Consider the following 21,939-nt stretch of genomic DNA (forward strand, 5'->3'; position numbering starts at 1 on the left):
TATATGGACCTCTGGATTTCCCTAGTGAGTACTTTTAATATAACAGATGCCTAATTTGTGTTGTTGAATTGAATTTTTGAAAAAATAAAATTGGTGAATAAATATAGTATCTTTATAACAAAAATATTCAATCATTTCTGCAAACTAAGGCTGCATGGAAAACTAATTGAAATTTGGCACAGTGGAAAGAGTATTTTCTTTAGAATCAAAAGATTTAGATTCAAATCCACCTATGTGACCTTGGGAAGTTATCTAATCTCCTTGGGTCTCAGTTTCCTCATTTGTACAACGAAAGTGTTGCTTGCAAAGTTACTTCCAGTTCTTGTCACTTAACAAATGAAATATAGACCAGTTGACTAAAAAGGCCATCAGTGACAAATTAGTAAAGTGAATTAGTTTTGAAACTTTTAGATTTTAGGGAGTGCACACAACCATAGTACCTGTCTTTAACCTGACAGGAGACATCTTCCTCCCTCTCATCCTCTGAATTGGGTTCTGTGATCGGTTGCTCTTCTTCTTCTTCAAATTCCTCCTCCTCCTCCTCTCTGATATAAAGCCAAGAAAAGAGATATGCATATAGAAAGAGACAAGGTGGAAGAATGATGAGTTATACAAATAAACTGCAGAAAACATTAAGGGAAGGAAGGAAAAAATGTGAAACTGATGAAGACAACACACATGACTGGTAGAAAAGATGAAACCCATAGTAAGAAATTTTAAATTACAGGAGGCCGAGAGATATAGAGGAAAGAGTCCTGGATTTAAAGTTAAACTCAGTTGAGTTCTTAGATAGTCACTTATTATCTTGTGTGCCTTTGAGTAAATCATTTAACCTTAATGGCCTTCAATTTCTTTTATATGTAAAATGAAACGATTGAATTAAGTGAACTCAAGGTTCTCTCTGGCTCAAACTATGATACTGTGATGGGGTGGCAATAACCCATATGCCAGCTAGTAAGTGGACAGACTTTCTCTGGTAGGTGATCTGGATGCCAATATACAAGCCTTGAATTTAGGGAAAGTTGCTGTCGGAATGAGAGTTAAGTAGTCAATACCTATAACTATTCTGTGACTTTTTTATTTGGGTCTGGTAGTCAGGAGTCCAAAGTTGCAGTCCTGGTCTTGCCACTAAATAACTGTGTGACCCTAGGACTTAGGTAAAACCTATTTTGGGGGCCTATTTTTCTTCTCCCATAACAAAAGAAGATTGAAAGAGGTGGGTCTTCATGTCCCCTTCCAGTTCTAAAATTACTATGATTCCTGCCCCATGCTTTAATAATAGCTATGGGCTTGATTTAAGACAGAATTTCATTTCCAAATATCTAGTTCCTAAGTTTACTAAAACAAAGGACTCTAACTATATGTAAATTTAAGGGTTGGAAAATAGTTTCAGAGAATTGACTTTACCCTTTAGTCCTAAAGTCTTTCTTTTTTTTCCCCCCTAAATCATTATCCTAGCATTTGGCTCTCCTCAACCACCCCCTAATTATATGTGAACCAGTAAAATATCATGTTCCTTTGACTTCCTGATCCAATGGATATACTTTGAGAAGATGATGAATATAGTTTTTAAGACATAGAGTCTGGTCCTGACACTGTTTTCAGCTAGTCTAGTCAAACACATACTATGAATGGGCAATTTTCTTTTGCTCACATGCTACTGAAATTACTGTCTATTGCTGTTGAAATTAGGTTATTGCTAATGTAAACCCTCCCCATTTCCAAAAAGAACAAAAGGTCTGCCTTAAAATAATTAAGTCTCACAGCATTTATAGAAAGAATGCAGTCTTTGAGCTGTAAGAATCAGAAAAATCATTTAATCCAATCTCCTCCATTATACAGATGAGGAATTTGAGGTCCTAAGGAAATAAAGCAATTAAAAAATCAAACAAGAATCTATTAAGCACCTCATATATTTCAAGAACTGTTAGGCATGGGGAAACTGAAGACAAAAGGGAAGCAGTTTCTTCCTGCAAGAAGCTTATAATCTAGTACAGGCAGACCACACACACACACACACACACACACACACACACACACACACACACATATACATAAAGCCAAAACAGAATCTCACCCCACCAAAAAATATCAGATAATTTGGAAAAGCATTAGCTACTATGAGTATAAGAAAAGATTTCATGTAGAAGCTCTTGAATTGAGCTTTTTCAGAGCTGTAGGATTTCTGAAAGACAGAGGCAAGAAGGAAGTACATTCCAGGCATAAATAGGCTGCCTGGATAACTGAAGGACTTCAGATGCCCCAAAGAAGCAGACAATAGGGAACCATTGGAATTTATTGAATAGAGGAATGTGATATGATCTGCACTTTAGGAAAAGCATTTTGGCAATTATATAGAAGACATACTGGAGTGGAGAAAGACTGGAGGCAGAGACAACTAGAAGAGTCTTTGCAATACTCCAGGTGATAGGTGATAAAAACCTGAATTATGATGGTAGTCATGTGAATGGATGAGAAGGTATGAATGTGAGAGATGATATGGCAGGGGAAAATGGCAACAGACTCAATATGGAGGTGATTTAGAGTGAGGAATCAATAATTATACCAAGTTCACACACTTCGGTGACAGACAATGATGAATGCCTTCAAGAGAAATGTCTAGGTTTAAAAGAAGGGCAGGTGTGGAAGGAGAGAACTCCATTTAGGACAAGTTGAGTTGTGATTCACCTAACAGATGCAAAGTCAGTAAAAACTAACAAAATAAAAAAAAAACAGTTCAGGAAGTTGATCTGACTTCTATATTATGTGCTCACCTCTTAGTGATTCTTTGTCTAAAAATTTACATAATTTCTAAAAAAGTCTGAAAAAGTCTTCAGAACTTTCTTTTTAAGATATTGAGCCTATTTTACCCTGAGGTGAATGACTTTGTATGGTGTATTCTGTGCAGAATAGCATTTCCAGGTGGACCTTCCAGCTATCTGGTTACGTTGAATACTTGGAACAATGATAAAACCAATGTGGCTACTTTAACATTCAAGCCTCAAAGAATCAGTAAGAACTTCCAGTAAAATAAGAACTGTGTATGGTTTACTTTAACATTTAATTTTTTTTTTGAGTACAGAATCCATATGACTGAATTGTCCATTTGACTAGCACTACTTACAGAGGCAGGGATGGGAAATTACATGCATGAGGCCACAAAACTGGTAAACATATAATACATAGACGTGAATGGAAGAGCTGTCACTTAGATCCCATGTCTTCATAGCTGCTATTCTTTCCACAATATCATTCTGCCTCCCATAGTCCTGGCTCTTCAGATTAAAACTGTTTGGGCCTCAGTTTCCTCATTTGTAAAAGAAGGAGGGCTGGACCAGATTTTCTCCAAGGTCACTTCCATCTCTCAGATTCTCTGGTATTCACTTTGCAGGAATGCATGTAATGCTCAAAGTCAGACCAAACTGTATTAAATCTCAAGAGTCCTCAGGGGATGCAGTTCAGCCCCACTTCTATGTTTCCAACCATTTGGGACCATGAAGGGAAGTAGGAACAGCAATGAGCATGCTTGGAAACCTGCCTCCAACATCCTCTCCTGCTTGGCCTCTTTCCTACGGCCTGATCTGGTTAACCCCAAACACATGTTCAAATGAACATTTAACTAAACCTTGTTTTTAAAAGGGGAATCCCTTTCTGGGAAAGATTTCAGAACTTTTCTTTTGGGGAGTTATTTGTTTGTAACTGTATGTGATGAAACTACTGAAAATCTGTTTTAAGATCTTGTTCAGTTTTCTGTTTGAGTGGTGTTTTATTATGACATTCTGGGGTATCAACTTGAGTGTGAAACTATATGCTCTTATAAGACAAAGCTGGGCATTATGGTCTCTAAGGCATGCTAGGCTGGAAAAGGTTTCTAAGAAGAGTTGCTAAGTGAACCAGCTGAAAAATGTTTGATGTGTGGGACTTGCTATTTTTCTAAAATGTCATATATCATCTTAGAGCAGGGAACAACAGCTTGAGAGTCCAGGAAGGAAGGGAGAGCTTCTTTGCTTAAAATAGAGTGCAATGGCCGGCTAGGTGGTGTAGTGGATAAAGCACCAGCCCTGGAGTCAGGAGTACCTGGGTTCAAATCCAGTCTCAGACACTTAATAATTACCTAGCTGTGTAGCCTTGGGCAAGCCACTTAACCCCATCTGACTTGCAAAAACCTAAAAAAAAAAATAGAGTGCAAAAATTGCCTCCCCTCCCTTTCTGATGGAACAGTAACTAGCATAGTCACTGTTGTTACAATCTACTATGATTGAAATTTCCTGGGTCTTCTCCATTCTAGAGGTGTGGTTATGGGTGTCTTTTCTCAGTCCTTAGGTTCCTTAACTTTCCTTTTCATAGTCTCATTAATTTAGTCTATTTTCATATTTCTATCCTTCAGTGAACCCTCCATTCCTATCAAATTGTTCTTCATCTATCCTCTAGGCAAAGCATGCCACCTCTCATTTCAGTTCCTCTGCACAAATAGTTCCCCTCCTCTGGAATACAGTTCCTTTTCATCTTTGCCTCCCCATACTTCCCCAGCCTCCCCCCCCCCCAAACCAAAGAACAATTCAGATACCAATCCTCCCTCAAGGCATTTTCTGATCACCTTCCCATTCCCATATACCTCAGCTATTCCTTCTCTTTCCCCTTTTGAAATTATTTTGTATGTATTTATGTTCATGCTATAATCCCTCCTCTCCCCAAATGTAAGCTTCTTGAAGGAAGAGGCTGTTTTGTTTGCTATTTCCATAGGATCTAACTTTTATTTGTTGATCCCCAATCTCACTGGCACTGTCTTGTTGTATTTTCAGAGGAGCATTTTTTCTTTTTTTTTCTCTTTTTTCTCTTTCTCTGGGTAATCCACCTAGGCAGGATTTCCACTTGTATTATTCAGAAGCAACCCTGCTCCTTCATGTACTTCCCATTAACAATTAGTCAGTTGGACTCAATTAGCTTTTTTTAAATTAGGTTTTTTTTTTGCAAGGCAAATGGGGTTAAGTGGCTTGCCCAAGGCCACACAGCTAGGCAATTATTAAGTGTCTGAGGCCGGATTTGAACTCAGGTACTCCTGACTCCAGGGCCGGTGCTCTATCCACTGCGCCACCTAGCTGCCCCTCAATTAGCTTTTAAGACATTTGATAAAATGATATAGTAAGAATAATCAGAACAAATATTTCCTCCAACATTCAAACATTCCCTCTAACAACAAACTCTCCCCCAAATACTTAGGGGTCCATATGAAAAACGAGCTCAAACTTATAGGGAGATGATAGTAAATCACATGAGTCGGCCACATGTGGCAAAAAAGTAGCTCATAGCTCTGAATCTCAAGCAAGAGTTTTTCTCTGGTGGAAGGAGTCATGCTCTTTGACATTGCTCTCTTTCAGGGGATTGTCTTTCTATATTCCTTTATACCTATATCCTATATTCCTTTGTCCTCAAAATGTCATTCTGTTCCCTGAAAAGTAAGTATACTACTGTTCTGATCTTTCTTACTCCAACAGGACTCACTGTCTACTTTTTAATCCACTTTCTATAACATTGTAGTCAATGAAGAAAGGGGAAATGTGAGAAAGAAACACACTCCTCCTTCAAGATCAATTTTGTCTTCTTGGCTTAGATCCAACTCTCTAACTAGAATTTTCAAATCTGAAAACTGGGCTGGCCCACCTCTGGACTCACAGCTCTTTTTATACATATAGGTGTTTTTTATACATATGTCCATAGGTATGTCTCGTTCTTTCAGTCAATTACAAATATTTCCTGTGTGGCATCATCTGTTTTCATCCAATGCACAAAGCACTCTATTTCTTTCCAGTTGATCAAGGAATTGTTTATAATTTGGAGGAAAATGCCTTAATACCTAGTAATCTATTGACTCAAGTGTCTGAGGCTTCTATAACTACATTAATTTAGAAATAAAACCACCACCTTTTCACTTACATCCTCTGACAATATAGTAAAACCTTTTCACTGATACTACATCTTGAGAACACAGTCACATTTGGATTTTTATTAGGCTATATCCTGTTTACTACTATCATATATAGGTAGAAATACACATAAAATTTCAGTCATGTGATAGAAGCATCATATACAATTCACAGTTATAGAAATAAGAAATAATAAGAAAATATACATGCTTGTATTGAATGGTCCTTCTACCCAGGCTTTTATTTTTAAATAAATTCATACCAAAGTGATACTGGCTCTCACAAAGAGCCATCTATCTCCATTAGAGATCTGCTAATAAGGCAGTGAAAGCAGTTTTCACTCTCAACTCCAAAGAAGCAATCCTTAGGCAGTAGTGGAAAAAGGACCCATGCCTATCTTGACATAGAGACAGGAGCAAGACATTCCTACTCAGGAACTTGGGCTCAATTCTGGCTCAGCTACTTAATGCTTACATCTTAGGGAAGCTATTTCCCCCCTCTCTTAACCTCAGTTTCCTTACCTGAAAAATGAAGGATGAGGTCCCTTCCAGAGCTAAAGCCTGTTTGGTTTATTTTTGTTTGTCTATTTTTAAAATTCAGACCACAGCCCAGACTTGACAAACCAATTCCTCAACAACAGACATGTTCTTTGTGGGTCACAAGTATGAAATTTCAGCCTGAGAAAGAACTTTCCTCTTTGTCCTGAGAACTTAGCTTTTATGATGAGAACAGCTTTGAACATGAGCTATTGTTATCTGGATCAACAACAATATTATATAAACAAACAGCAAATAACATTGATTTAATTTTTATTCCTGAAGAAAAGCTTTACAAGGCAACAGAAGAGGCTGCTGAAAAATCACCATGAAATAATAAGTCAAAGAATGTTGCTGTTTGATTCGATGCCATTCATAATCCTGTATCTGTCACTTCCATCCTTATGTCCTCACGACATGAGCAAATTATATTTGTCAACTTCTCCAGACAGTCTTTCAAGGGATCCCCATGTACCAAGTTAATTTAAAATACCCAAATAAATCCAATCTGTTTCCCTTAGGACAAGTCATAAGATTGTTCTCATCATTTTTTCTGAAGCTGCCCAAATCAATCAATCAATCAACAACCACATATTAAAGACCGAGGCAGGACAGGCACTATCTTGAATGCTGAGAATACTAAGACAAAAATGAAACAATCCTTTCCCAAAAGTTTATAGTCTATCAGAAGAGGGTTGTACACATAGATAAATTCTATATATGGTCCTATTCAGACAATACACAAGGTCATGGGAGTAGAGGAAGCTCTATCCACTGAGTCACCCTAACTGCCTCTTCCTTCTTCCCATATTTTGCTAAATAAGAATTGCAAATTTATGGATAAAAGGACCACTACTGGACAGAATCTGGATTCAAAAAGTTTTTGGAGAGCTGACATAGAGGATTAACTCTTCTCACTTCCCTAGATGGATGTCTCTAATGTGTTTCTCAATGCACAAGTGCGTCACCTGAGCAAATGTCCTATTTGTTGATTATAATTGTTGTTCGGGGCAAAGCTGCATCTTGTCCAATCTTTTCCACTCTTTCCTTGCCTACCCAAACAAATTATTGTTGTTGTTCATATCTACATGACAAACTACTGAAGTAGTTTGACATTTCCTTCTCCAGTGTGTCCCCATTTTACAGATTAGGAATTGAGGTAAATAGGGATTAATGACTTGCCCACAGTCCCAGAGTTAGTAAGTGTCTGAAGTTGAATTTGAATTCAGTTATTCCTGATTCTAGACTCTTTCCACATGGTTAGTAAGTGTTTGCAGAATCTTATTGAACTGAATTACTCCAGAACTACCTTTAGAGGTAACCTGAGAGTTTATAGTTCTTTCTTGTTGAACTGCTAAATGAGAATTATTAGTTATAGCAATATGTGTAAGGTGAACATGTTTTTATAGTGACAATAACAGATATATCATTCATCCATTACAGAGATAATATTAGCATATAAAAGATTCCATATGTCAGTGACTAGCATTTTACCCAACATTAGAGTTAAGGTATCACATATCAAATTCCAGGTTCCATGCAAATCTGGGGGTGGGGCATCAAAAAAGTTGACTGATGATGATGAGGACTGTGAAAGGAGAGGATTCCTTCAAGATAACACAGAGTGAAAAAAACTTCTAGCCATTCTATGAAGAAAGGAAATACTAGAAAACTCTGGGGAATTAGAACTTGGGGAATTAGAAATTAAGTTATTCTTGCCACCATTTTTGTTTGAAAGGGATCAATGCAGGATGCTATACTAAGTGAAAATTGTTTAATGACACAAAATATTTCTGATAGAATTGGTGATGATGGAATTCCTATATTAATCTTGGGCTTAATAATCTAATAATTAATTCTAATTTATGAAAATATGAAGAATATTTGATTTTTATGACCGTATCTATAATAAATTTGGAACTACCTGGGCTTCAAAGTTCCATTAGTTAAAGTATGATTCTAAAAATGCAAAAAATGCTAAGAGCACTAGGTGGCCCAATGAACAGTGTTAACTCAATGGATAGAGACCTAGGTTTCAAATAAGGAAGACCTAAGTTCAAATCCAACCTTAGACAATCAACTAGCATATCAGTGATATCATGGGCAAGTCAGTAAACCCTGTTTGCATCAGTTTTCTCATCTGCAGAATGAACTGAAGAACGAAAAGGCAAACCACTCTAGTAAATTTGACAAGAAAATCTCAAATGAGGTCACAAAAGATGGGACATAACTGAACAACAAGGTGGGCTCAATGCCTACACTGTGAGACCTGAAGTCACAAAGACTTGAATTCAAATGTAATTTCTAACACTTATTTGCTATGTAACAGTGGGCAAGTCAAGTCCCTTAATGTCTCCCTAAAACTGAAACAAACTCCTTATTTGTAAAAATCAGGTAACAGTAGTATCTGCTTCCTGAGATAACTGTGAGGATCAAATGAGCTGATAACTGTAAAATGCTTTGTGAATCTTAAAGTGGTATACAAATGCTAATGATTAGTAGTAAAACTTAATTTAACTAGAAATTCATTTATAATAATAATAATAATAATAAGCACTTATATACTATGAGTAATGTCCTGTGCTATAGAAAAAAACCCAACTATCCCTGTGCTCAAGGAGCTTATAGTTGATTGTGTAGACAGAAAGCATACACAGAAAAGTATGAGTTAGGAAGTAAGGAAGGCAAAGAAAGGATCAAAGAAATGTACTAAGAATATTTAAGGAGGGAAAGAATACTAACAGCTGGGGGGATTAGGCTCAAGTTTTGATCCTCATATGGCCCAGTTCATGTAGAAGAAAAATAAAACTATTAATGGACACAGACAACAGCCCTGGCTTCAGTCAACCATCTTTCAGATTCCTGGTATTTGTTACATGGTGGCCTGGATAAGAGAGTGAATGAGGCTGACTCATCACAAGTCTAGTCTGGCTACTGGAAAACAAGTCAAGGCAATGTCCTGAGGATGGCAACTTAAAAAAAAATTATTACAGGGAAAAAGAAAACCTTCAGAACTATCATGCAATTTTGTATTCTTGTTAATCATTTTTGCCAAGGTACACATTTCCCAAAAGCTATTTAAAGAGCTAAGGATCAAAATTTATAAGAGAAGAGGGTGAAAAGAATTTTAAAATTAACAACAAGAAATATAGGGTACAGATCTAATGGGTTTCTTAGAATGACCAAAAATAAATAAACTTTCAAAGAGCATAAAGCTGATTTATTAATTATTCAGAAAAGGGGAAGATTATCCAGTACCTAGCTCACAGTAGGCACTAAATAAATGTTTCTTGAATTGAATTCAAAGGATGGAAAGAACGATTCCAATGAAGAAATATTTTGCATCTGCCTAATGAGATTTCCACCATATGAGTCAGTTACAAACCACATGGGAGGCCAATGGAATTTATCACCCACATCTCTTTTTCTCATATTAACAATACATCCATCAAAAGGAAAATGGAGCCAATAGTCTACTCATTATTTCCTTACATTTGTTCTGCATAGAAAATATGGAGAAAATGAAAAGTGAGCTATGTGGATTTACAATAGCTTAAGGATTATAAAGGTCAAATAAATATATGTTGTACCATCCAGAAAATGTTGAAATGGTATGTCACACTAAGGGGTGTCTTCTGAGGTAACAGTCCAAGGGGAGTCAAGCAATAAGTGATTTCTGAAGTAGGTGAATTCTGAGTTGGATTTTTAAAAAGATGAAGCATAGGGATTGGCAGAGAGGAGTGGAGAGGTCATTCCAGGCAGACGGGATAGCATTGCAAAGGCATGAATAAGCTACATGAAGATGACAAGATGACTGAACTGGTCATTATTACTATTACTAGTGCCCAGATTATGACAAGGAACTGGATTAGCTGTCTATTGAGTCCAGCCATTAATATATATCATGAAGACCTGTTAGAGATGGGCAGAGATTGGGTCCAGAAATGAGGAGTTGGAGGAGTGAGCTGGATCTTATTTGGGAAACTGTACTGTCACTTAATTATCCCAAACTGCTTGATGTTACAAAGGCCCATCTTGAATACTAATACTCTTGGGGGTCAGCTATAAGGCTATGGATTATGAAACTATAATCTTGAAAGAATCAAAATAACAATTAACCCAAAGAGCAATGGAAAGGGAGTTGTGGTCAAAGTAAGCAGGCTGCAGCCTGCTAGCAATGATGATTTGAATGTCTGACCTGAAAATTATGTAGGCCAGGAAAAAAGAATTTGATACAACAGTGAAAGACTGGGTGACTTCTGGCAGACTGGGTATGTTCTCTCTTATGGAAATAATTGTCTATGGGAATAGGGGCCTGGAGGGTTCACACACACTGTGAAGCCCCACCTATGACATCACAACTTCCTGTAAATACCTAATCATTTAGTATTAGCCCGGCTAGAAGATAGTTAAATGTAATGTGAACATGCAGTGCTAGAGTCAGGAAGTCTTGAGTTCAAATTGAGACACTTACTAGTCTGGTCAAATAACTTAACTTTTATGTGTCTCAGTTTCCCCATTTATAAAACAGGGATCGCCTCCCTTTCATTAATGGTATACTTGTGAAGAATTGATTCAGTTGACTTTGCTTTCACCTGGATGAGGATTTTCCAAAAATTCTGCTTTGCTTTGTTTTGCCTTTAGATTTTTTTTTTAAATGAGCTCAAGGGGGCCTCATATATTCTGGGTTCTTGAGTTTTAGCATTTTAAATACATCAGCTGTTTGCTGAGCTGATGAAAATGGCCTGAACCCATCAGGTATTTCCACCACTTCCAAAAGACTTCAAGCCTCTTTTGTACTTGTCACAATACCCCCAAGAGCCTATGGGTTGTCCAAGTTTTTTAGGGCTAATTTTTCATTTAGAAAAGTGTCCCTAAGGTTCCAAGTAAATTTCTTTTCAAAGCTGACTCAACTATTGTATGTTTAGAGTATTAGTCTGGGATCACTTTTCCTTAGACCTTAAGAAACAAACAATCTTAACATAAGTGCCCCGGGCCTATTTCAAAATAATAGCCCAAATACTGGAAACAAAATTAATCCACATTCAAGAGAAAAAAAATCAGTAGAACTGAAGCAACTGAAAAAAAAAAATCTGAGGAATAGTGAGGTGTCCAGGATAGCAATGTGGTGTCATAGAAAGAATGATGAATTGAGTCTTAGTTCTTCCACTTATTATTAACTATATGATTTAGGAGAAAGAATTTAATCTTTTAAGCCTCAGTTTCCTCATGTAAATAGTCTCCCCATAACCTCCATTTTGAGAAAGGGCCTAGAACAGCCATCCTTCATTCTCCGGACTTTGTCACCATGACACAGTTGCCTTTCCCCTCTACCCTGATATAGTTCTCTGGTGAATTCTTCCCAGAATCTCCATTTTCAGGAAATTTCAGGAGAGTCACTCTTTATTTTCCTGACTTCAGAACAAAAATTGAGTGTGTTTACCCCACCCACCATTAGAATGCAAGCTCTTTAAGGGCAGGGACTATCTTTTTCCTTGTATTCATCACCATCTCTTTCACAGTGCCTAAAATTTAGTGCTTAAAAAAATGCTTGTTGACTAACAGAAGGACAACAGCATTCTACCTGATCCCATTGTGGCAGAGAAAGCATTTTAGAGACATTAAAGTGCTAAATAAATGTGAGCAATTGCTAATTCCCATGTGAAATAGAGTCCCTAGAAAATAGCTCTGGATCCCAAACTTCATGAATGTAAGGTTGAAGAGTGATAGATGATGGACTGGGACAGTTGTCCAACAGGCCTATATTCCAAAATCAAAATCCAAAGAACCAGTTATGCAAATTACACCATAACTGGGCTTGTTCTGTTTTCCATGGTCTCAACCTAGTTATTAAATACATCTTTCAGCCTGTCTCTGTGTAGATAGGTTTGAATTACAAATTAGTATCTTCTGGCAAGTATTAGGTAAACATAGCTGGACCTTCTTGCTATAAAAGATTACTGACTTTGGAGATAAAAGTATCTTTAGAGACCAGCTAGTCCAATACCCTTTTATGCAGAGTAAAAACTGAAGTGTGACATGAAATAATTCAACTAAGGTCATGTAGATAATAAGTATCTGTACCTGGGTCCTCTCTTGTGCCAAAAATAACATATTGAGTAAATTTCTGAGGCACGGTAGAAAGAATTTAATAGTATTGCATATTCAAATAGGATTATAATTTCAAACTGCTTCCACATCCCTTATGTCAACTGATCCTCACAGTCCTGTACAGTAGGTTATTTGCTGCATTATAAAAGAAGCCCTGAGTTTTATAATCAAGTATAAGTCTGATAAGTCTGTAGTATATCCAGGGGAAGATAATGAGGATTGTGAGTTGGCTGGAGACCACATCAAATGACACTTGTTTGAAAGATCCAAGGCATTTTAGCTTGAATAAGAACAGACTTGGGGAAGGATGATCTCTAAGTATAGGAAGGGATTAGGTTTGTTTTGCTTGGTCATGTAGGGCAGTGACTGGAAGTTACAAAGGGGCAGATTTGGATTCCCCCTAAGGAAAAACTATTCAAAGGTAGAATGAGCAGATCTTTCTCTTCAGGAAGGTTTTTGTTTGTTTGTTTCCAAATGGAGGTTGAATGTCTTTTGGGAAGGTTGTAGAGTAGATTACAGCTCATTTCTGGGTTGGATTCTTTGACCTTTTAATGAGCTTCTCAGACTTAAATCTATGATCTTGTGATTCTTGACAGCTTCAAAGTTCTGAGATTCTCTATGCTTCAACTATTATAAAGAAAGAAACAACTTCTACACTAAAATAAAGGGGTTTTTTCCCCATTTCCCCTGAAAATATGTAATTAGATATCCAATAAGAAGAGATGGCAACATTGGAAACCTTTCTGGAAATATCCTTGAGCAGTGTCCAATTGCTTTAGAAACATGAGAGCCTAACTGGCAATTGTATTTGACCTTGCTAAGGTCACGGTCACAAACATAATTTAAAAAGGAAGAATTTTTCATCTCTTCCCTCTGAGTGCATGACTTCCTATGCCTTTGAAAAGTCTTATTTCACAAAGAAGCTTGGAAAAGGACCTCGTGTGGAGTGCTTGTTTCTCTTTAGTGGTGCCATGGGGAAAAAAAAATGGGGAATTTGGGAAGGGGGAGCTGGCTAAAGAGGAAAGAAGATGAGTTTATTCTTGGACATGAATCTGAAGTGATGGCAAGACTAAGTAGAAATGTGAAAAACATGTCAAATATTATTATGAATGCTATATTTCATTCAAATATAGTAATGGGAGGATAACTAAGTACTGATGCTCTCAGGTGTCGGTACTTTGGAACCAAGCAAAATGCTTTCTGCACAACATTCCCTAATTACCAATTATCTGAATATAGAATATATATATTTCCTTTATGTAAAAGGATTTTAAAAAAGGCAATACAGACAAAACTGTCACTTCCTGAATTTAACTGCAGATTAGATTCCCAAAAGGATTTATTCACTTCTTCAGAGCTGCCCTTGCAATTTAAGAATACTGCCCACTGGAGACAGTAACTGATAGAATCCAGGTATCAAATACCTTTTGTAGAATTCAAGATGGTGGTGTGGGACAGCTAGGTGGTGCAGTGGATAGAGCAGTGGCTCTGAAGTCAAGAGGATCTGAGTTCAAATTTGACCTCAGATACTTAATAATTGCCAGTTGTGTGACTTGGGCAAGTCACTTAATCCCATTGCCTTGCAAAAAAAAAAATTTTTAAAAAGAATTCAAGATGGTGACTCCCTGCTGGTGCTTACCCAGATGAAACCATGAATCTTCCACACTTTATGTGTCTAATAATATAGTTCCTTTATGAAGGCACACAAACAACATAAGAAAAATAAAACATTAAAGTTAACTATTAAAACTCCCAAGATACAGGGGGCTATCTTCATTCCCTGTATTTTTTTAAAATCTGTTTTCAGACTGAAAAAAAAGTCCCTTAATTTTTTTCACTCACATATCTAAGTCCCAAAAAGCTCTTTCTGGTTGCTGCTTCTTATTCTCTAGATTTCAGGTAACTGCCTTTCCAAGTCCTACCACAATCATTCCCCTTCCATATTATGTTCTCATGAAACTCTGTTAGTTTTACCTTGAGCTATCATTTCATTCCTTGTCTCCATTCAGGACACTGCTTATTCTTGAAATAGTTTTCTTTTCCACATCTCAGAATTTTCATTTTCTTTTGAAGTTCAGCTCAGAAGCAAGTTCTTACACCAAGCTTCTCTAATTCATTCAGTTACTTTTTATCTCTCCTTAAAATTCTCTTGTATTTCTCTGTGTACACATTGCATCCCTCCTACAGCTCATTGAGAGTCAAATTGTTCAGTTTTGTCTCTTTACTCCGAACACCTTGCTATGCACATGATATGCATTTAATAATTGTTTGTTGAACAGAATAGAATTCAGATGCTTTTTTCCTAGAACCAAACTTTCTCAGTTTTGTTTCTTGTTTCACCTCTAATCTCATTTCTACCTTTCTGATTTCTTGAAGATGTTTTCATTCTTTTGCCAACTAAGTAAAATTCAAAACCTCCATCTACCTGGGAAGTAAAAACATCATCTCTTCCCCCCACCTCCCCAAATCAAGAGGCTGAATTTTTTTTAAGTTTGCACTTGCAACAGATACAAGTAATGATCATCTTGAAAGGAAAGCAAAACACATACTTTTCAGGTCACTGCAAGAGGTCCCCCAACTTCTACACTTCTTGGATTTATCAGGGCATGAGAGAGGAGCCCTATGGTCATCTATGAATAGTAACATCACATAGGATGCCTCTTGCTGTTTGTCGCCTCTTGCTGTTTGTCTCCCCTGCTGAGGTGTCAGGTATTTTTTTGCCATAAGAAAAAGATTGACCTTGACTGGATTACCCTTAAAGCTGATTTGTTATCCCAATCAACATCTGATTACTTCCCTGAGGAGAGACAATTACAGTAAACTGGATCATCATAGAAGAAAAACATCAATTTACATCTGCTGGGAAATCACTTAAAAATTAGTTAAAAACATTTCAGGTCCAGTTCAGCCAGTAGAAAAATCTAGTTGTGTCCATCAGACACAACCACCATGTCCAAGTTCTAGCATCATTTTTTTTATGGGGTTTGCTGGACTTTTAAAACATGATGACCGACTTGTACAAAATAATAACAATTAACATTCATATAGTACCTTGATGTTTGCATTTATAAATATTATTTCCATCGCAACAATTCTGGATTATCATCCTCATTTTACAGGCAAGAAAATGGAGTTACAGAGTGGTTAAGAGTCGCAAGCTAATGTGTCTGAGGGTGGATTTGAGCTCTGGTCTTTCTGACAGTGGATTCCAGCTCTCTAGCCCTCCTAGCTGCTTCTAGCTAAATCTCTTAGAGTAAAAGCACAACAGACTAATGAATCCATCCACACTGCCTGCTCCATTTTTGCAAACAATACAACCTCTACAAAAATTAATAAACTTTTCAGTTTGAACAGAAGGAAACTTGTTAGCACTGTAGGTAGATTAACAGAAAACCAAAATAGATCTTCAAAAGGTGGATGTGGTATAATCCCAGGGGGATTTCTGAGTTTGTAGATTTATATTTGGGACTTGATTACCTTGTTCATAGACATGCTCAAGGAGCCTCAGAATTAGAGGCTTGAACCATTAAATAGCCATTTCAGTCACTAAATATAAATTTTTTACATTATTCTCTTCCTGGCATACTCTGGTCCCACGATTCTTTAGTGAACTCTTTTGGGGGGTAACTACACAGCAGAATGGATAATTTTTTAATTCAAATCTGACCTCAGACATTTACTACCTATGTAGGCAAGTCATTTAATCCTGTTTACCTCAGTTTTCTCATCTGTAAAATTAACTGGGTGATGAAATGAAAATCCACTCCAGTACCATTTCCAAGATATGGGTCATCAAGAGTTGGACATGAAATGATCAAACAACCACAATTCTTTTGAGGTAGCAATAGGTACTAAGATCTTACAAAAGGATCTCAAAAACTGACTTTTTATGCCTTTGGACCTACTACTTCAGGAACATATCTGGGGCAGAGGAAAACATTGCCTCCTGGGAAAAGGAACTATTGGCAGTCAAGATGGCTTTCAAAGCATGAAATTGCTACCTTGAGGAGTCAGAGCATCTAATTGCCACACACAATGACCACCCAAACAGAGCTTCTGCCTTTAGCCCATAAGCTAAACCAGCGCCAGATGTCATTGGTCCTTTTGTCAATTTGACTTTAAAACTGAATGATTCCCTGAAAGCCAGAACCAACCTAGGCCCTGAGGAGAGGGAACCTCTCTAAGTGCTCCACCATGCTGAGAATTTCATGGTTATTCAGTCACACCTTGAGTTCATTAAGATGATCCAGTAATATATTTCATGGCTTACCTTGACCTTAATAAGATGATTCAGTAACAATGCCACAATGCCAGAGCCCAATTAGATAACCAACTTTCCTGGACATAAAATATGCCCCTGTTCCCAAAGAGGAATCAATTTTAAATAGGATCAATGAGAGGTCTCCTATGGTTGTTACCCACTTGGATCACAAGAATAGGGATCTGTACTCCAATTGTACATAATGGGAAGGCATCTAAGATCAATATGGTGTTCAAACTCTTGCAATTGGGGTCTACCAATGCATTGTTTAGTACTTGACCACCTATGAGGGATGTTCCTAAATAGGGAAAATGACAGCTCTCCTCCTTTTTATACCACAGAAATCATGGTTGTCCATCCCAAAGGACTTGCAGAGTGTTATTACCTTTGCTGTTCCAGGATGCCTACTATCTTTAATCATTTTTTCCTTGTCCCAAATCTTTCTGTATCACTACAATGGCTGATTATTTTTATAAAGGATTATCACTTTCATACATTCCTTTCAGTCTTCAAATTATGATCCTCTATGTTCATTGTCCTCTGAATCAAAATCCACATGTCTACTACCAACCCCAAACAAAGAGGCAGAGTACTCTCGCCATTCCTCAAATTGGAGTCTGCAGTCACAACTCATGCCAGCAGAATGATGGGACAGTTAGTTACTCTGTGCTAAATCCATTTACTCTTCCACTCAGAACACACTTTTCTTATTATGTGTTCCATATTGGTTTGGTTCATCTGCCATTACCTAGACTATATGGTTCCAGTGGCAGATGACATTTGTTGGCACATGAAATTACCCAAGTCAATCTTTAGCCTACCAAGCAAGCTGCTGCTAAGGCAGTGTACAATGTGTTACTCAAATATCAGTGAACCTTGGGCAGACATGTTGGGGCCTGGGTCTTAACACTGGATCTTACCACCTCATTCAAAAAATCTGCAAGGCTAAATTTCAATTTAATTGATTTTCTAAGTAATTTAGTATGTTCTATTTTGTGTGTTTATGCACATTTTTCTTTTTTTGATTGATATTTTAATTTTTTCCAATTACTTGTTATACAAGTTTTTCAACATTCATCCACTTGCATATTTATAAATTACACAATTTTCTTCCACCTTCCTTTCCCCCCCTCCCCACAGTGGTAAATAATCTAGTAAATATTGCATATGTTCATTTGTGTTTAACATGTTTACATATTAGTCATTTTGCATGCATATTTGTCTGAGACAGGGTTTGGAGGTTTCATTGGGTTGTCTGTTTACCTAAACCTTCATTCTGTCTAATCATCTAGGAAAGTTATCAGGGCAGACTTTGGGGTAGTTTTAAGTTTCCCATATGGAAAATTCTTCCAGTGTCCTTCCAGTGACAACCTCTTCTTTCCTTTGGTATATCCTATCTCTGTCTGAGTGAGCATTTCTGCATGAGAGTCAATCATAAACCAGCTTTAGTAATTTGCCACCCAGTTCCCCACCAGTGCTCTTGGGAAGGTAGGAGGAGTTCAAAGTTCATGCCATCCATCTTTTGTTTTAAGCAAAGGTAAATGAACTTTCAGTTTGTTTAATTGGGAATTCTATGAGCAATCCACCTCCCAATAAAACTGTGATGATTTCTAAATGATGATTGAGACAAGACATTTAATTTTGGATATGGCCAATGCAAGAATGTTCTTTGCTTCCAAATGCATATTTGTTATGAGGAATTTATTTTTATTTTGGTCCAATAGAGAGGAAGGAGAGAAAATAAATGACTAATTTCTTTTCTTTTTTCTTTTTTTAGTTTTTTTGTAAGGCAATGGGGTTAAATGGCTTGCCCAAGGCCACACGGCTAGGTAATTATTAAGTGTCTGTGGCTGGATTTGAACTCAGGTACTCCTGACTCCAAGGCCAGTGCCAGTGCTCTATCCACTGTGTCACCTAGCTGCCCCAAATGACATTTGGGTTTTGTTTTTTTTTTTAGGTTTTTGCAAGGCAAACTGGGTTAAGTAGCTTGCCCAAGGCCACACAGCTAGGTAATTATTAAGTGTCTGAGACTGGATTTGAATCCAGGTACTCCTGAGTCCAGGGCTGGAGCTTTATCCACTATGCCACCTAGCCACCCCTAAATGACTAATTTCTTAAGGGAATTTAATTTTTAAAAAATTCAAGAGTGCTGTGGGCTAGAGGATAAGATCTGTGAAATGACTCACCAGCTGCATGCCCTGGCTTTGCTCAATGTGATACAACAAAGTGATAAGCCTCACATTGGAGGTCTTCCCTTGGATGGGAAGCATGCATAGCTAGCTGGCCTACAAAAAAGTAGCCGGTTCAACCAACCTACAAAGTACTAGCTCCTTGTTTTTCAGATGAATACTACCAATGAACCACTTCAAACACACACGTAGCATTCAATGATCTGGTCTAGATGCTTATCTCTAGTTCTCTATGCTCTGCCCATTCTCCCATGAATCATTAGCTTTCCCTAGCTTGTCAGCAGATGCCACCTGTCTCAGTTCCAGATTTCAAGTTGCAGACTTGAATCCATTTCCTAACCATTCAATGTTCTTTATCACTATTCAACTGGTTTGTCACCATCTATACAGGTTCAGGTATTCACATCTCCTAGGTCTTATTGCAAAGGGAGAGCTTCTGATGATGATCATCCTAAGATGGAGGGTCAGGGTACACCACAACATGTCAGGATCTATAGTAATGCTCACTTTTACTGCTGGGTGTGTATATTGAGGTATATATATGTATATACATTTCTACACTGGAATTTGAATTGTATTTTCTATTGTGATAATTGTTGTTGAGATATTTCAGGCATGTCCAATTTGTCACTCCGTTTTGAATTTTCTTGGCAAAAATGCTGGAGTACTTTGCCATTCCTTCTCTAGCTCATTCTACATTTAAGGAAGTTGAAGCAAATAGAGTTAAATGACTTGCCCAAGGTCATACATATATGTCTGAGGTTGGATTTGAACTCAGGAAGATGAGTCTTTATCCGGTGCACTACCTAGCTGCCTATATTGGGATAATACTGTGGAAAAAGCATAGAAGAGAGGACCTAGGCTCAAATTCTGACTATACTACTTATTACCTGTGTAAACTTAGGTAAGTTACTTTAAGTCTCTGTTTCCTCTGTCTATAAAATGGGAGAATCAGACCAGATGATTCTGAAGCTGCTTCCAGTTCTAAATCTACAATCCTTCTAGTATTACACTTATGGTACATTATGTGTCAATAGGTGCTTGTGGGTTGGCCCAAGAATATAACTATTTATTCTATGGGAAGATATGTTCCATATTCCAAAGAAGTGACTTACAGATGAACTTTTGGAGTACAATCTATTTGTAATTTGAAGAATGCCTATACTAATGATAGCTAGTTTAAAGTGATCAATATCCCTTATAACAAAAAAGCATCTTCCCTTCTATTTCTAGCAAGCTCCCCTGGCCTAAGTCCTTGTTGCCTCATATATGGACTATCATGGCACTCTCTGAACTTGTTTTCCCTTATCTAGTTTTATGATCTCATAGACCCCAATTTAACCTCTCCCTCATCCATCTGCTCAGTGCTGCCAGATTAATCTTGCTATTTTGCTGACACTGTTCTGATTAAAACCTGTCAGGTAGCTCCACTTCCCCAGGATAGGACTTATTTGCCTAGAATCCCAAGACACATCTGGCCCTAATCTATTTTTCCAGATTTATCTCTAGCTATTTTCCTATATGAGCCTTCTAATTGAACCAAACTGTTGTACTCACCATCTTTAGGATATGCTAAAGACATTCCTGTCTTAGGTTTATTCACACCATTCTCTCTTCTTCCAAGGTATTTGTTGAACCTGGGACTTGGGCAATAATAGGGTGAATCAAAATGGTAATGTCTAGGACCAGAGACTAGCATGAAAAATTTCAAGGGAACAGGTAATTTGAGTAATGTCGTGGAATAAAATGAACTAGGTGACTTAGCAAGAGATTTAGATAGGAGGTTTGTGATGGGTCCAGATGGGTATCTGACTGATGAGTCAAACATCAGGGTGAGGGATGATGCAGCAAGCAATGAAGGTCCAATGAGCAGGAAGAATCCTAACTCTTATAAATGAGAGGGGAACTTGGAGATCATCCTATTCTTATTATATATATGTGTGTATATATGTGTCTATATCTGTGTAAATACATACATAGAAGTGGGTATATTTATATATGTATATAAATATATTTATATATAAATATATTTATATATGTATATATATCCCCCCTCAAAAAAAATAGAAATAATTTAGCTAAGGTCACATAGGTACTAAACTACAAAGCTAAGATTCAAATTCAGGTCTGTCAGTAGGTAACTGTTTCATTAGAATTCAATCTGATAGCAAGCAAAGAGGCCCCTGGAGGAATGATAAGACCAGTGTGTCTCAGAAAAGTTGAGGTACTTGACAGAATTGCAAAGCAGGAAGCAAGGTAATGATACAATTAAGAGCATTCTTATTCTCTTATTCTACAATTAAGAGCATTCAGTCTTCTCTTCATGCAGAGGCCCAGTGGCAGTTAGGTCTACAGTGATTATAAAATATTCCTAATTAGAATTATTCATGAATAGAATGGGTTATCTTGGCAGTCTTTAAACTAACCCTTGTTAGGAACCTCTTATCAGGAAAGTTGGAGAAGGAATTCTTGCTCAGGCAAGGATTAGCTCTAAGATTCTACCTTGAACTGTAGTGACTTAGCTCTTAAAGCCCACCTGCTCAGTCCTAGAAGCAAGCATACTAAGGCCCAAACTGTAGCTCCATTGTCTATTTATTTTTATCCTCTCAAGAGTGAATTGTGGCAGCTAGGAGTCACAGTGGATACAAGACCAGCCCTGGAGTCAGGAGGACCTGAGTTCAAATCCAACCTCAGACACTTAATTACCTAGCTGTGTGACCTTGGGCAAATCACTTAACCCCATTTCCTTGCAAAAAATCCAAAGAGTGAATTGTACCCAGAATCTGGGAAGCAACCTCCATGAGAGGACAAATTAGTCTCAGGTCTAGGGATTATAGCCATGTTGTTGTTATTGTTTGTCCTTTGTTCTCAAAGAAGACATGACATCAGGGATGACATAACATGAATGTGAATTGGAT

The 21,939-nt window shown here is 37.4% G+C and overlaps 1 protein-coding gene across 9 annotated transcripts in view; it reads right to left on the bottom strand.

The window, feature by feature from the left end:
• Nucleotides 1-21,939, bottom strand: part of FHOD3 (formin homology 2 domain containing 3) — a 740,814-nt gene that overhangs the window by 151,187 nt on the left and 567,688 nt on the right. For 5 of the 9 annotated variants that reach the window (XM_074203815.1, XM_074203817.1, XM_074203814.1 and 2 more), the window contains one exon: nt 441-545. The exons of the other annotated variants lie outside the window; for them this stretch is intronic. In XM_074203815.1, coding sequence (XP_074059916.1) covers nt 441-545 — 105 coding nt within the window. The remainder of the gene's footprint in view (nt 1-440; nt 546-21,939) is intronic. 9 annotated transcript variants of the gene reach the window in all.

This window comes from Macrotis lagotis, chromosome X, assembly GCF_037893015.1.
Source record: "Macrotis lagotis isolate mMagLag1 chromosome X, bilby.v1.9.chrom.fasta, whole genome shotgun sequence".
In the NCBI taxonomy this organism is placed as follows: Eukaryota; Metazoa; Chordata; class Mammalia; order Peramelemorphia; family Peramelidae; genus Macrotis; species Macrotis lagotis.